This window comes from Seriola lalandi, unplaced genomic scaffold (assembly GCF_002814215.2).
Source record: "Seriola lalandi dorsalis isolate HSWRI2012SDOR001 ecotype SW California unplaced genomic scaffold, Sedor1 jcf7180002054208, whole genome shotgun sequence".
Taxonomy (NCBI): Eukaryota; Metazoa; Chordata; class Actinopteri; order Carangiformes; family Carangidae; genus Seriola; species Seriola lalandi.
In genome coordinates, this window is record NW_019524761.1 from 206,015 (window position 1) to 223,560 (window position 17,546).

The following is a 17,546-nucleotide window of genomic DNA, read 5'->3' on the forward strand; positions in this document are numbered from 1 at the left end:
TACTACCAAAACACGACCAAAGTGGCGGTGAAAACTCTGAAGCCGGGCACCATGACGGTCGAGGCCTTCCTGGAAGAAGCCAATGTGATGAAGACGCTGCAGCACGACAGGCTGGTGCGGCTCTACGCCGTCATCACCAAGACGCAGCCCATCTACATCATCACTGAGTTTATGGCCAACGGTAAATGAGCCTGTGTCCTTCTCTTCAGTCGTTTCCAGTGAAGCACAATGAGTTCATATTATTCATTATTGAGGGGAAGCGTGCGCTAATAAGAAGAAGTGCAGACATCAGCAGCTCGGTGACGAGACTCATTCTTCATGTGACCACAACAATGACTCTTTGACATATTTCACACAGGAAGATTATCAGGCAAACCAGACAACTGAAAAACTGAACTCAACATACGAATAAAATTTTTAGATCAAAGTCAAAGTTAACATGTGAACACGCCGAGCACTGGAGCGCACTGAGTTACAAAACGCTGATGTCATTTCCTGTTGTGTGTGGTGTTCAGGCAGCCTGCTGGACTTCCTGAAGAGCGACGACGGCTCCAGACAGCAGCTGCCCAAGCTCATCGATTTCTCAGCGCAGGTGATTTTCACTCAGACCGCAATGAGAGGTTTTTTGTTTTCTTTCTCACTGCTCGTTTCTCCCTCGAACATTGTGAAACACATATAAAGTAACTGTTTCCATTACTGAACTGAAAGGAGGAACAATAACTAGAAGTAAAAAAATATGACTTTTCATAGTTAAAGTCTGCAGTGTTGCTGTGTAGCAACAGTGAGAGGTTTATGTCAGTGACTCAAAGCCAAGGACTGATTTTAATAAATGTCTCTGAAACTGTAAAACTGTGGAGCCGGAGCAAAAAGTTCTACTGACGATAATAAGTGATTAGTTTTATACATGTATGTCCCCAAAACCAGGCAGAAGAGCCACGAATAATGACCAACAAGAATCACAATTAGTCATTTAACTATTTGTTGTTCGTGTTCATGTAGATTCTGTAGCAAAGACGCATTAACTTCTCTGTTAATGAGAAAACTAATTAAGGATCCTGGTAATTTCCTGGAACGAACTGTGTAATTTGGTATTAACTGTAACTGTTAGTGAGTCAGCTGCTCAGCTCAACACCATAAAATGTGAATTTTGTTGGTCAAGTTTACAATTCAACATATTTATACTGAGATATAATATGAACGAATCAGTTCCTTCAAGAAAATTACTAGTTTATTTCTATGGCACCAAATTACATTTCCAGGATACTTCCTAGAAACGATGACTAATGTGTTTTTTTCTGAGAATAAATGAAAGTTAAATGAAGAAAATAATACAACTACACTGAAGCACAAAAAAGAAAAGAGTTTTTGAGTAGAAATATAAAAAAGGAAAACAAATAAATGCTTGTGATTACTCGTGAAGAATTTCTTATGTTGGGTTCGTACTAAAGCAGGAATTATCCGTTTTAATGATTAATCATTAATATCAATATTTTTAGAAAATGGCAACAAAATCCAAATGTGATAACTTTTTCTTTTTCTTTTAGCTTGTTTGTTTCACACACAGAAATGTTTAATCCGTCACTAACATCTGTCACTCCGCTTGATGATTTTGTATGATGTTATTTAGCCATTGCTTCCATATCTGAGGTCTTATGAACAGTTTCATCTGTTAGTGTGATAACGCTCACACATACAGGCCTCTTGTGTTTGATATATATATATTTTGCTGTTGCTGTTGCAGATAGCAGAGGGCATGGCGTATATAGAGAAGAAGAACTACATCCACAGAGACCTGAGAGCTGCTAACGTCCTGGTGTCAGAGAGTCTCCTCTGTAAAATAGCTGATTTTGGACTGGCAAGAGTCATAGAGGACAACGAGTACACGGCCAGAGAGGGTAAACTGTGTGTGTGTGTGTGTGTGTGTGTGTGTGTGTGTACCTCACTCTTTCTGCTGAATGCATGCGTCCAAATGAAAATCAAAGCAGCTTGTGGTTTCATCTGCCGGGTCATCGTCATGTGCACCCGCACCGCGATGACCAGTACCCCTGAGACACACACATACACACACACATACACACACACACACATTTCCTTTATCCTCACACCAGGACACTGATACACAGTAGTCTGGTGTCCAACGCTGTACGGAGAGACAGGTGTGTCATGAAATGAAACCTGGCTGATCAGTGATCTGGAACCAGGGGACGCTTAAACTGGAGTAGGAAATTTTTTTTTTTTTAAATACATAAACCTTCCATGACATGCAGAGACAGCACGGGCGGCCTGAGTGGGAACGTGTGGGAGTGTGGGTTATTTACATAGACGAACTGTCATTTTTAGATTTTATTTTTGACATCCTTGGACAACTGAAGTCTAACCTTGAGTTAGTGACATAAAGTCTGAGTGTACGACAACTATGTGTGTGTTATCTGCAGGAGCTAAATTCCCCATTAAGTGGACGGCTCCAGAGGCCATTAACTACGGCTCCTTCACCATCAAGTCCGACATGTGGTCCTTCGGGGTCCTGATCTATGAGATCATCACCTACGGGAAGATCCCTTACCCAGGTGAACATTAACTGACCTTTTGCAAACTATGATTATGACTGTTAGCTCTGTTTATCGCCTTCAACTTACTGTGTGTGACTTTGATTTGAATGTGTGAGAGATAATGAAGCTGCATTAGTGTTAATGGCAGCAGCAGCTTTATTTGTTTTAATAGGAGCAGCAATAGTGACGGTGCTGTTAGCAGAAGTAGGACCAGTTGTTGTTGTAGTAAGTTTTGGTTTTATATTAGCAGTAGCAACACTGTTTATTGCATTTAATTTACATCTCGACTCATTTTAGAGAGAAATATAGAACGTTTTTACTTCACTACATTTATTTTAAAGCATTAGTTACTTAGTAGATTCAGATTTTTAAATATAAATAATATGAAACTACCTTGATCAACTTCATTTAAATGCTTCTAACACATCGATGCATCAGAAGTAATAACCCAGTAATGTGACACAGAATCTGCATCATGAGAACTTTTTCTTTTGATAGTTTAAGAATATTTCTCTGATAATACTTCAGTAACTTTTGAATGCATAAGTTTTACACTTGTTTTAAATCATGGAGCGTCTGAATGACGTAAATGTTTCTTTGACCTTCCTCAGGTGTTGCATTTGTTTTTCTGAATTCTGAACAACTGTTTTCTCTTGTTTTTGATGGTTGAACTTTGTAAAGGTATTTTGAAGAGGGATGTACAGCAAATTAATATATGATAGTTTATTGAAATAATTGTTATAATTACATCTTGAAGTAATACGTTTTTTTATTTTTAAATATGAAATGCAGGAACTGTTGCACGGAGCCGGTTAGACAGGCATTACTTTGACATTTCCTGCCCTCTGCTGGTGAATTTAAAAAGTTCTTCCGCTGCACAGACTCCACTGTGTGGCAGTACAACCATGAAGCGACAACACCTCATTTACCTGTCGTATATCGTTACTCACACCTCCGCGCCTGTGTGCACTGTCCTCAGGTATGACTAAAGGAGAGGTGATGTCCTCGGTGCAGCGTGGCTACAGGATGCCTCAGCCCGACAGCTGTCCCGCTGAGCTCTACGACGTCATGATGTGCTGCTGGAAGAACAAACCTGAGGACAGGCCCACCTTTGATTACATGCAGAGCGTCCTGGAAGACTTCTACACCGCCACAGAGGGACAGTACCAGCAGCAGACGTAGAGGGAGACACTTCCAGAAAGACTAATAACTCCAGCAACTTTAGATTTGTGTTTTGATTTTTGTAAATTTATGTATATATGACATATTCTATACACATTTATATGCTGTAATCATTATAATATTTGTTGTTGAGAACATACAGTATGCAGGTTTTTGACCACTCAGTGACGTGTGTGTGTCTTCAGTATCACCTTGAGGTGCATAGCAGTTTAATCCTGAGGGGAAATTTATAAAAACAAATGAGCATTATATAAAACTGTTTATACTGTTTGTGTCCTGGCATTTCAATATTTGGACCAAACAAACAGTTTTCAGAGTTTATGTACAGAGAAACTGAACAAACTGCAGACATTATAGAAAGAGTTTGCAAAGGTAGGACAGAATATAGACAGAATCGATCTGTGCAAATGATGTGACATTGGAAAAAGGACATGCTTTTTATGAACATAACTGTTATAATGAACAATGACCTTTGTTCATACACATTTAAAACTGTAAATAATGCATGATTCAGCAGACGTGATGCACTTCTCTTCACCTCTCACACTGAGCAGCCATTGTGGTGTGAAATGTTTGAGTTTAAAAAATAATTTAAATATAGATCATGTATCATTTTATTGGTGTTCGACTGAGCTGTTCTCTGATCATAGGCTTCACTAAAATGAAGGTCCGTCTCTACAGGCAGTAATCAGTGGCAGTAGAAACCTCAAAATGTCCGTCTGGACCTTGGATGTAACAGCAGCATTATATATTGTGATGTTCCATAATAACATTTCCAGGTATAGAAATCGTGCTCTACAAGATTATAACCGTCTATTTTACATTTCATTGCTAATTATCTCATAAGCTGCTGGAACACTGAACCACTCATCTCCATGTGGTGTTAACAGAAATACTGCTCTTTGGTAAAAACTGTGCGTCTCTATTTCATTAAGCAGTGAAGGGTTGATCACCTGTAAGTCCACTTCATATTGAAGTGCTGTAGCTCTTTGTTTGTTGCAGGGCATAAATGTGGAATCAGTTGTGCTTATTTCATCATTTCAAATATGGTCTTTTATCATCACAAGTGTTAGTTGCTCAGGGTTTGACACTGGATGACTCGTGTGTTCCTGAGTGAAAGTGAGAGTAACTTCTGTTTAAATGTAACTGATGAAGAAAGGTACCCGGACCCCAATTATAGTACGAGTGTGATAAATGTTTGTTGGTTTGTCATTTAATCATTCTTTGAGCTGTACACTTGTTGCTATTTGAATGAGAACATGTAAATTAAAGAAATACACAGTACATGTCATTGTGTTGGATGTCTTTTTAGCTTTCAGAGATTTAAACTGTCACTCTTACTTTTTCTGAGAGATTGTCCTTAACAACAAATTGATCCCATATGATTTTCATTCATTTCATTTGCCAAATTGCATTTATAGTTAGTTCAATCGATCAATCAGTCGCTAAAAGGAGCAGAGAGCTCTGGGTGCTGGAGCAGAATTAGTGTAAGTTTAAATGTACAGCAGGTAGTTAGACACTGTGATGAAGAAAATAACAACATGAACTGTGTTTAGACAGAGCAGCAGGAACTGGTCCCAGTAACAGACTGGAGATGAGGCACTACACAACGATCATATCGACACCCTCTTAAAATAATGGCCTAAGTCATTTTTTCAGGTTTTTCAGGAAACACAAAAAACTCAACAAAAGAGTCACACTTTTGACATAGGCCATTATACAACCGGGGGTAGAATTGCATGTTCCCCTCAACTGAGGATTCAGGCGATTTTACCAGAGGTGGCCAGCATCATGAGGGGGTGATTTAGGCAAAAAAAACATTTTTGTCAAAACATGACTTAGGCCATTATTTTAGGAAGGTGACGATATGTGGAACTGTTTTTAGGCTAATTTATTTATTTGCAAGAATGTGGAGATGTCTCCTAAATCATATCGGATATTATATTTAACTGTATATTGTGTGAGATTTAAAGAAGAGGAAAAACTCGTTTATTATATTAATGAGTACTTTATTTACAGAAAGAAAGAGGTCTTTTGTTTTGAAACCCCGGTTTGCTTCCTGGTTTGGTCACGTGGTCTTCCAAGATGGCCGCGCCCTGGAGCACAGTGGTGCAGTAGCGACTGATAGAGTTGTGCAAGCGCGTTTAAATGACAGTTGAGGAGCAGCAGGTCGCGACTGACATCTCCAGAGAGAGACAGAGGAGCGTCTGATAAAGCCTGACACTTCCTCAGCGCCGCCGACATGAGCAAGGACGATTTAATACTGTAAGTAGCTCCGCTGTTAGCACCTTACATTATAATGTTAGCAATGTGGCTAGTAGCCGTCAGGTCGGAGTCACGTCTGGAAACCTGCCTGTGTCCTTGTTATGAAAACATGGTCTTAGCTCAAAAACATTTTTAGTCTGAATTAGCTCAACTTCCAATGTTGGTGAGAAAATGCATATTCTTTATGAGTAGTTCTTACTGCAGTGTTATTAAGGGATAACTGCTAGAAGAAAGGAAGAATAAATAGTGGATCACAACGTTTCCTGAAATATCGAAGACTAAAACAAACACTAGTGCTCAAATTTTGACACTAAAATTAGAATAAATGATAAAATAAATGGAAGTCAATAAATCCATCACTAAAACATGAGTTAGATCTTTGTGTTAACATTAATAATACATACTTTTTCATGTGTGCACTGGGGCTGCATCTGTTCTTCTGCTGTGTAATGTTTTCATATTCCTGATTTCTTTTGTTTATATTTATTATTACATTAGGTATTTTTTATACATATGTATTTCTTCTAACAGCAGTTGTATTAAAGTATGTGCGAGGAGTGAAATGAAGTTGACACGACTACTTTACTCTTTAGTGGTCCATCCCATCCAACAGTTAGATTTCCATCAGAGTTTGAATTTCAGTCAGGGTTGTGATGCGTCACTGATAAATCCAAAGCAGCCTTTCATTCAACGGTTTTTTTCTGCTGCTGGCTCGTGATAAGACAGAAGAGGAGTGTTATCTCCCTTGATCACTGACATCATTGACAGCTCTTCAGTGTGTCCAGTATGATTGCTGGGGGGGAAAGGGAGGGGTATGCTTGTGTTTTAGATAACAGAAGCTTGCTACTGTATTGTAGCCCTAAGGTTATAGTGATTAGGACATTGCCAGTTAAATGCAAATCCTCATTAACTTTTTGTAATTTAAATATGTGTGATGAGAGTGTATTGGACTGTTAGAGTCTTAGTGTACTAAAGCCAAAATGTGCATTAGTTTGTTCTACAATAAAGTTTCGTAAGATTAGTGTGACTGATAAAATAGATGGAAGTCAATAGGAATAATTAATGAATGTGACTTAAAGTCGACCACTTAGAGAAGAGTCACATCTTTGTGTTAACATTAATAACACTTTGTTTTTCATGTGTGCACTGGGGGCTGCATCAGTTCTGCCACTGTGTAATGTTTTTGTGGTTCTGATTTTATTTTGGTTTCTTTATCATTACATTATTTTATTTATATTGTTATGCACTTGGCTTTGTTTGGCAGCAAAAAATGTGTAGATGTTGTTCTCTTTCACTTTCTAGCCCAAAGGACTTCCCTCAGCTGCAGAACGACACATTCCTGCGAGCGGCGCGAGGAGAAGAAACTGAACATGTCCCCGTCTGGTGCATGAGACAGGCTGGAAGATATCTGCCAGGTACTGTCTCCAACATTTTGGCTTGTTTAACGATAACTCTTCTATTCAAGCATGTCTCTATCTGTATTTCTAACACTAACCCTTCTACTTTAATGGTTTTATCAAGTTGTCTGTTTGTTTTCTGTCTGCCTGTAAGCATATGTTCAGCACCTGTTATCATTATTATTATTATTGTTGTTATTATCGTCACATGTTTGTCACATGATTGTTGAATCCAATCTGCAGAGTTTCGTGAGTCCAGGGCGGGAAAGGACTTCTTCGAGACATGTCGGTCCCCGGCGGCCTGCTGTGAGCTCACTCTGCAGGTAAAACTCTGGATTCATACAGAAAAATCTTAATTCGCTGATATTTAAAAGGTGTTTTTACACAGTTAACAACCGAACCAGCGGCGTGTGACACTTTTAAGTCGTGTTACATTACGTCGAGACGATGTGAGTGATTAATAGAATATCTTCAGAGCGTTGTCATGAGACGACAAACTACAAACCATGCGAGTTATCTCTTTACTTTTTTTCCCCACTTTCAGCCTCTGAGACGTTTCCCCTTCGATGCTGCCATTATCTTCTCTGACATCCTGGTCGTCCCACAGGTGAGAGTAACAAGACCTTTCTTTACCCTGTTCTCTGCACATTTCATATTTCTCTGTTAGTGGCATTACTTCAGCTTGTATTGAGTCAAATGACCACATGTGATTTAAAAGTTGTTTTTTTAAGGGAGTGTTTTAGCTTCTTTTAGCTAACTGTTTTGGTTTTACAGTTCACAAAGTAGCAGAGCTCTAAGGAGAGTGAATGTTGGACGGATGTGTCTCTCCGCACCTTCTGCCCCCTAGTGGCCATATTGTTGCATATTAGCAGCTTACACCTGTATCTGTGATGTGATGAGTGGAAATCTGCATGTCATACAATATGGTTTGCATATTTTAATAACACATATAGCAAAGTTAGGTGCTTTGAAACAATCTCTTATTAATGTATTACTGTTTTGAGCTGCTAGGCTTTTATTTTGAAGGGAGTGCCAGGGATGGATGTTCCCAGAAATTAAGAGTTCTTTACTTCTCATGTCCATTTTAGGTTAAAAAATGTTTTGGGTGTCTGTGATTTAGTCAATCATCAGGACAGGTCATTGACAGGTCATTTACCCCCCCACCCCTCCTCTCCTCTTCCAGGCCATGGGTATGGACGTCCAGATGGTGCCAGGTAAAGGTCCTACATTCCCGGAGCCCCTGAAGGAGCCAGAAGACCTGCAGAGGCTGCGCGTCAAAGTGGACGTGGACAAGGAGCTGGGCTACGTCTTCAAAGCCATCACACTGACCAGACACAAGATCGAGGGCAAAGTGCCGCTCATAGGATTCACTGGAGCTCCGGTGAGAGATGATACACTCATTCAGAGACGTGTATATTCTGATGGAAATAGAGTTTGGCCGAGCAGGTTAAAGAAAACATGTTTAAAGCTCTCCCCTCCTTGATTTGTCCCTCCACAGTGGACGCTGATGTCCTACATGATAGAGGGCGGAGGCTCCAACACCCACTCCAAGGCCAAGCGCTGGCTGTACCGACACCCGGAGGCCAGTCACATGCTGCTGAAGATGCTGACAGACGTGATAGTGGAGTATCTGCTGGGACAGGTGGCAGCTGGAGCTCAGGTCAGACCCCCCTCCACCCTCCAGTCACAATGCTACCCTTTTTATTTATTATGTAACTGCCGACCGAGCAGACCTCAGAGATTCAGAATAAAGTGTTTTGTGTATTTTAGAGGTGGACATAAATACTGTTTGCTGATCGTGGCCGCTCGTGCCGACTCTTCTTGCTTCTCAGTATCAGCACAAAATCTGTTTGAGGCAGCAAGTTTCTTTTTTCCAGAGAAGTTGAGCCTCAGAGCAGAAACCTGGATTATTACACAAAGTCTAGATGATGTCATACCAACAGAGCATGTTGTTGTTTTTAGTATGTGGGGCAGCAGGGCGGGACTGAGCACCCGCTCTGCCTGACCTCTGACCTTCCTGCAGGAGAGATTATTCTTCAGTGCTTTACAGTGATTACGCAGCGTGCTCCTACTGTTGATTTAAAAGACTGGTGTGAGAAACAAGAACTACAAAAATGACGTATAAAGGATAAAAAGTTAGTGAAGTAAAACTCAAACTTTAGTTGAGTGTTTAAGTGGAGATTTATGCAATTAAATGGATTTCACCAGCCAAACAACTTCTTGTTCAATTCTAGAAACTTAATTTGTCCCCAGGACACGCACACGCACGGACACACACACACACACACACACGCACGCACGCACACACAGCATTAAAACACAACCAGTTTAAATCAAGCTGTACAGATTAAAACATAAAAACAAAAACCTGTTAAATATTACGATGATGAGAAGGACGTGGAGAATGAAATTACTACGCAAATAAATAACTTTACACATGTTGATTAAAAACAGATTTGCTGTATGAGAATATAATCTACACAATGAACAAACGTGTGTAAAGGATTGGCAGTGAAGTTTAACGCATCGCCCCTACACTCTTACTTTGGGAGGATCTGTTACATATAAAAGGCTATATTTGTTAATTAGTGATTGGACGGTGCTGCAAATGTTTCCTAGCAACCAATTTGCACATTACTGAAGTGTTTACTTGCTGAAACATTCCTCAAGTTTTAATGGTCCAACCTGATTCAGTAAATCACCAGTTTGTCAGTGGCCAGTGGCCGAGGTAGTGATTCCAGTTTATTAGAAAGTTAAAGGATGACATGAAGACTGGGCCTGACCTTTATATGTGTTTACTATTGTCTCAAATATCAGAGGGTGCTGCGGCTCTGATGTGTCACCGGGATTTATTCATGTCGTCGCTGTGTGTGTTGTTCAGGCTCTGCAGGTGTTTGAGTCCCACGCCGGGATCCTGGGCCCCGCTGAGTTTAAAGAGTTCTCTCTGCCGTACCTCCGAGACATCGCTCGCCGCGTCAAAGACAAACTGAAGGAGGCGGGAAAGGATGTTCCCATGGTGAGAGACAGAAAAACAAACAAAAACAAATAAACATACTCTTGTCTCGATATATAAATGTGTACAAACACAAAACACACATTCACATATTTCTGTGTGTGCGCTTTCATCTGTACCTGACCTGAAGAGCTAATGATGTACACACACACACACACACACACACACACACTGTAAGACACAAACAAGTCAACAGTGAAACCAGCTGTTGCATTATTCAGTTTACTGTCTTGTAATAATTGCCTTCTATATTAGTTTCAATACTCGGATCTATTCTTATCGTCACTCTGTTGCTTCAACATCGTCGTTTCCCCTGAGGGATCATTAAGGATTCATTTGGTGAACAATCCCTGGTACACCTGCCGACCAGCAGGTGGCAGCATTTCATCACAAATAGCATCAGTGGCTCGTCCGGAGCGCGTACCATTCAGGATTAGTCCTAACTGCAGCGAATCCAACCAGTGGCCCTGTGCTGCATGTCTCTCTCTCTCTCTCTCACACACACACACACACACACACACACACACACACACACACACACACACACACACACACACACCACTTTCCTGTCTCTCTCTGACTGTCACTGTAGTAAAGGCATAAAAACAAAGCACCTAAATAGTACAAGTTGATTTGTGAAACAGTGGCTTTAAAAAAATTGAAATTGATTAATTTTTGTGTGTGTGTGTGTGTGTGTGTGTTTTCAAGATTGCGTTTGCAAAGGACGCTCACTACGGATTGGAGGATCTCTCTCAGTCTCACTATGAGGTAGTCGGGCTGGACTGGACCATTGACCCACGATCAGCAAGGTAACACACACACTAACACACACACACACACACAGCGCTGATATCTTTTCAGTAACTATGTAAAAAGCCGTGTTGGTCCTGAGATAACAACATGGAGCAAAAAGGCCATTTCTTCTGTTAAATGTGCCACATCAGAAGCTTGAGCTGCCGCCCTCGCTGGCTCCTCTGATTGTAGTTTGTGGCGTTTGAAGTGTCGACACACCTCTGGAATGTGAGCTCAGGAAAGGATCGATACGTGAATGTCCTTCAGTTGAAAGCAGATACAGCTACAGCCGTATAAAAACAACTTGAAGCTGAAACCGTCTCGGGGGTGAGGCCAGCTGTAGCACGGATCCTGACCCCCGCACTGTGGCATTTCCTGAGGAGCGGGTTAACTATTACTGACCTCTCCCTCGTCCCTGGTTTGTCACAGGATGCAGCGTTTAAGTCAACAAACTCTGTCTGTGTTTTCTGCTCCACTCATCAAATACTTAACCTGTTGGTTAAAGGATTACCCTGTGTGTCCTGTCATGTGTGTGTCTGTGTGTGTGTTCAGGGAGCGCACAGGAGGGAAGGTCAGCCTGCAGGGAAACATGGACCCTTGTGCTCTCTACGCTCCAAAGGTAACGTCCACTCCCAGTTTGGTTTAGGCTGCACACGCACACACACACACACACACACACACACACACACACACACACACACACACACACACACACACCCCACTTTCCTGTCTCTCTCTGACTGTCACTATAGTAAAGGCATAAAAACAAAGCACCTAAATAGTACAAGTTGATTTGTGAAACAGTGGCTTTAAAAAATTGAAATTGATTAATTTTGTGTGTGTGTGTGTGTGTGTGTGTGTGTGTGTGTGTGTTTTCAAGATTGCGTTTGCAAAGGACGCTCACTACGGATTGGAGGATCTCTCTCAGTCTCACTATGAGGTAGTCGGGCTGGACTGGACCATTGACCCACGATCAGCAAGGCACACACACACACACACACACACACACACACACACACACACACACACACACACACACACACACACAGAGAAATCTAACTTTGTTTTTATCCTTTTCTTTTATATTTTCACTTTTGTTCATTTTGAAAAACAAAACCTCCCACTCATTCTCAGTATCTCTTTGCAGGAGATACTTGCACAACAAGCATAACAGTAATGATAAATAACTAATTACACATGGAAAAAAGTTTAAAGTATAGATGTAAATATGTAAAGAATTTACGTCTCGTAAACAAAAAAAAAGGTCAGATCATCCCATTCTTACTCTTCGCTGTGTCACTCCTGCTGCACTACTGAAAGAATTGGGCTCAAAATTCACATATTTCCTCATGCGAAAGTCAGATTCACTGGAACATCCCTCAAACCGCCTCAAGCTGCCACCTGCTCTGCTCCATTAGTGGGCAAGTGTCATTCGCAAAAATATTACTAAAGAGTAAAAAGAAGAATTTCACTCTCTTGAGCTTCAAGTGCCGCTGTCAGACAATAGCAGACAAAAAGTTAACAAGTTCAGCCGTGACCTGAAATAACTGCTGTAATAACTGCTCCCCTTACGCTCGTCTCCTCAGGAGCGCATCTCAGACATCGTGAAGAAGATGCTGGAGGGCTTCGGCACGAGGGGCTACATTGCCAACCTGGGCCACGGCCTTTACCCCGACATGGACCCGGAGAACGTGGGCGCCTTCGTCAAAGCTGTGCACCAGCACTCTAAACAGATGATCAAACAAATGTAGAGAGAGAGAGAAACCCGTCTGTGTGAGGGAGTGTGTTGGCCAAAAAAATAATGTCGATTGTGATGGAAGAAGAAAATGTACAATAATGCAATATTTTATTAAAAACTATTAAAAGCGGTAAGCTTTGGTGTTTGAATACAAAAGGGCATCATCAAAAGGAAATATTATCCTGCAAGAGGCCAAGGAGAAAAACAACAACATTGCTTTAATATTGTGACACAAAAAAATATCAAAATCAAACATAAATTCGTAGATTTGCTGCATAAACAACATGTTGGTTTTCTAAGACAAGATCTATAATGTGTTGATCTGACCAGGAGTGGATTATGTATTTGGATTTGAACGGGATGAACTCATTCTTACAAGTACATGTACATTATAAATGCATTTTAAGTGGTATGGGATTGTATTTTTCATTGTTATTGGATATATTCAAAAATGCAGCTTCGACTTGATGGAAAAATATTCTCTTAGATATTAGTTATCCAATCAAACTCACGGTGATGTGACGTTAGAAATACAAACAGAGACAAACCTCTATCCCCTCTTTGTAGCCGTAAACCTCTTCAATCAAAACTGGGCTCTTCATCAGTGCGAGTAGTTTCTGTCTCAAAGGCTCTTGAAGAGAAAAACAAAATGCTGTTAAAAAGCTGGTGACTTGGAAAGAGTTTCAGTTTTAAGGGGAAAATGTCAGTAGCTCAATGATTCCTCCATCTAACGGTGAACGAATCGTTTTATTTTGACTCCTGTGGATAGAAAATCTTCTGAGAAATACACACGAGAAGATGAGAAGGATGCTGTTTTTGTCTTTTACCCTAAATCTGTCTTTGTCTGTTTTATTTCATCAACTCAGACTTGTACAACAAGTGGCTTAAGCAGTGAATCACAGTGTAATCACAGAGGCTGTGTGTGAGAGAATATTAAAAACCTACACATTCATCTGGCTCTTTCTATTCTGCTCTGTTAAATGATGAGTGATTTAATTTTTGGTGAAATTTATCTTCCTTTGTATTTTATATTAATAGAATTAATAGATTAGAAAATCTGGGTCATGCTTCGCCCCCATTCAAACAATATTATTTGCTAGTAGCTGCATGTAGCCACATTCACGCTAGTAGCAGCCACATTAGCTGCCACTAGCATAATTTAGCCACACTCACGCTAGTGGCAGCTAATTAGTGCCATAAGCAGGTCAAACTTTCACTATGATTTGTGATCGTATTCATGCAATGCTAATGGGATTACCATCAACCTCATCTGCAATTTGTTTTTATTGCTAATTAGCAAATGTTAGCACACTAACTCACTGAACTGAGGTGGTGGATATGGTAAACATAGCTACCTGCTAAATATCAGTTAACATACTGACATTAGCATTTAGTTTAAAGTATCATTATAGAAAGCTGCACCTGTCCTCTTTTTCTGTCTCCTCCTCTAGCATCTACCTCACATATGAATCTTGTAATTGAATAGAAATAGCTAAAACGCACTGACCCATGTGCAAAGTTTTGGATATTAGTATCATCACTTCGCTAATATCTACTGATCCTCGTGTAAGTCCCACTGGACAGAAGTGCTAAATACTTCAAAGCTGATTTCATGAACCCACTTATATAATTTCTGTTTGTTATGATGGTTTATACGTCAGAGAGTGGGGACGGGTTCGAGGCTGAGGCCTGGACCAGAAAATGGGACAAAGACAGTGACAGTGACTGGGGCTCTAACTGGGACAGATATGAGACACTGTCCTGCCTGAAGGTGTGGGAACATGATTGTATCATCCAGACTGAAGTCCTTCGAGACATGCTTTGTAATGAAGATATATATAAATAAACAGTACAACACAATGTGGCTTCTGGAAGGGCATTAACTGATTCTAACAGAGTGTCTTTTTTTTCAGAAATAATTAGCCTTAAAGGGGAAAGAGCAGTCACCACCACGACTATAACTAAGACAGAATCTCACATTATTACGCTTCGCCAAGTGCTTCACGGTTTGAAAGATTCACAGTATGTGCTGCAGCTTGGTATCACCAAACTGTGAGGTTAAATGTAAATCTTAACCACCACAGCCGTGTTGAAGTGCTGTATAAACCTGGCCTGAATGCCTGAATGACTGGCACCTTGTTGGATTAACTCATACACATAAACGGTTCACACTAAGTTACAGTTACAGGTCATGTGATGTTTGAGAGCTGGATTTCTGTGTCATGTCATGAAGTTAACATTGTTGTCTAAATGAGCCACATTTCAGTCACTATTTTGACCATCGTCTGGAAACAAACAGAAAAACATGTGAATGACAACAGCTTAATTAGGCAGAATCCAAATACCATGACGTGGTCTTGGTCTCGTGGTCAGTGTATTTCTTTGTAGGTTAAACCAGCCACATGGAGATGTGCCTTATTAAACCCAAATTCTACCACTGCACAAACAAAAATATACAATCACCAAGTGAAAAAGCAAAAGACGAGATCGTCCGTATCGTGAAAATAACAATCAAGTGATAAAAATCAACCATCTTCGCCAGTTACGGCTCGTCACACACTGCGATCACAACAACCAATGAGATGCTAGATAAAGCTGAGGAGGCAGAAACATCCCATCACAACCATCAAGCTCTTTGTCTCCATGGGAATTTAACAACTTAATAAATTGGGGGTGAATACAAAACTACATTTTATTAAACTGAATTTGGCTTAAAATGACATTATGTGCATTATTACTGTAATCACGGTAGAAGCTCTTTACACGAGGAAAAGATCAGTTAATCCCAAATTGTGTTTTTCTCTGTGCGGCAGCTAAGAACGTCAGATAAGCAGATTCTGGTAAATCCGGTTGTTGTTGCTGATGTTGTTGTTGTGAAGGATTCTAGCAAAAATCATAACATCATGTGACCAGACTGGGGTGAAGGGAGGCTTCAGGGGTTCCCTCCTCACCCCAGACACACACACACACACACACACACACACACACACACACACACACACACACACACACACACACACACAGAACAGTTTTGACATTCAACACCAATATTTTAGAGTGAAATCATTCATTTCTGCTTTTGTTTTGTTTTCACTGGGTTTGACTTTTTTTCTGACAAAATACTCTAGAATTTTCTTTAATTTTAATAGTTTAATTCCAAACTGAAATATAACAATAAAAGCAAATGTTTAAAAGAATCTCTTCTATGACACTTTTTTTTATTTTATTTAAACATAAATAATGATGTGATTAATCAATTTGAATGAGATTACAGGAGGATAATTAATTTATAAATTAATGGACTGCAATATATTAATGGATTATCTGCATGCTTAAAGGACTTTTTACATTTTATAACTGACAAAATAACATGAAAGCCAATCCTTTCATTTATAACCTGCAGGGGCCTTAATTTTTAAATTTAAAATAAACTTTTATTTCATTCTTTTCATTTATAATTTTAAGGGATTCTTACCCCTTAAAAACCACATTTTACAATTCTTAATATATTATGATCTGATTTAGCTGTTAGTAAACCCAAAATTTGAGGCGAGTACCTAAATTTGCACCTTGTATGAACAATTATGGATCAGTAAATGGTTTTTACCTGCAAAGAACGACACAAACCACAGAAAATCCATGAAAAACCAATTAATATATTGCAATCCATCAACTTATCAATCAATATTTGACATTCGGACGATGTTGGATTTTGGTTACACGACTAAAAACCAACAAGATTTCAACCCACACCGATGTTAATGGCCAGCTGTGTTACAGCAGGCGCAGCCCCTAAAGTCTATTTAATGTGTTTATTAAGAGTAATATCAAGATGATTTTGTTATTATTGATATTATTCTATCTTCTATTTCATTGTCAACAAATCACATGAAATGACCCTGTGTCTGTCTCTGACTTCCTGATCCTGTCTGTGGCACAAACCCACCGGCTCCTTCTGAAGACGTAGATCTTTACAGATGTGTCACAAACACGTAGTTTCATTTTTAACAAAGGATAAATAATTTCATTAAAACAGCAGGTCAGGGTAGTTTTTAACAAGCATTATTCAGATGGGAGTTTATAGTGTTAACATTTGTTGGGGACTATTTTCAGCTGCGGATTAATACACGTTTGGTGAGCGTGTAAGTATTGACAACAGCAGGATGTATGTGTGAATAGGCCAACATGAACTACAGTGTGTGTGTGTGTGTGTGTGTGTGTGTTGATGGTAATGAAGCAACATGTCAGACAATACAAGAGCCTGTTTCACTGATGTGTTTTTAATGGTGAAGCTCTGTGGTGCAGAACATTTATCAGGCTCTGAATACACACATTGTTGTTGTCTTTTTATGAGCTTCAGTGACAATAAGAAATATTTTGAATATAACCTGACTTACACCCTTAACCCTGCAAACTGGGTTAGTGGTGCGATTCCACAACAGGTGAAGGCTGCACTTCCCTGATTTTCCCGCTTGTTTTGAATGCAAGGTGGTCATGAAACGTTGAATACAAGCCTCTGAATAATTAAGCCTGTACAGCAGTGAGTGTTATTAATAAATACAACAACACACAAAGCTCAGAGCAGCTGAATTAATGTTGATAATTGGGGG

At 39.9% G+C, this 17,546-nt stretch overlaps 2 protein-coding genes across 2 annotated transcripts in view; both read left to right on the plus strand.

Moving 5' to 3' along the window:
- The window catches only part of lyn (LYN proto-oncogene, Src family tyrosine kinase), a 16,752-nt gene extending 11,737 nt beyond the window's left edge, over nt 1-5,015 (plus strand). The window contains exons 9-13 of the mRNA XM_087173424.1: nt 1-181; nt 516-592; nt 1,742-1,895; nt 2,436-2,567; nt 3,529-5,015. The exon at nt 1-181 is cut by the window's left edge and continues 1 nt beyond it. Coding sequence (XP_087029550.1) covers nt 1-181; nt 516-592; nt 1,742-1,895; nt 2,436-2,567; nt 3,529-3,731 — 747 coding nt within the window. The 3' untranslated portion in view covers nt 3,732-5,015. The remainder of the gene's footprint in view (nt 182-515; nt 593-1,741; nt 1,896-2,435; nt 2,568-3,528) is intronic.
- A 781-nt stretch (nt 5,016-5,796) lies between these two features.
- Nucleotides 5,797-13,888, plus strand: urod (uroporphyrinogen decarboxylase). Its single transcript, XM_023404074.2, has 10 exons — nt 5,797-5,996; nt 7,299-7,411; nt 7,637-7,716; nt 7,938-8,000; nt 8,577-8,774; nt 8,892-9,053; nt 10,275-10,409; nt 11,115-11,215; nt 11,751-11,817; nt 12,785-13,888. Exons 1-10 carry the CDS (start codon nt 5,974-5,976, stop codon nt 12,947-12,949), a joined length of 1,107 nt encoding a protein of 368 aa, XP_023259842.1. The 5' UTR covers nt 5,797-5,973; the 3' UTR covers nt 12,950-13,888.
- The last annotated feature ends 3,658 nt before the right edge of the window (nt 13,889-17,546 follow it).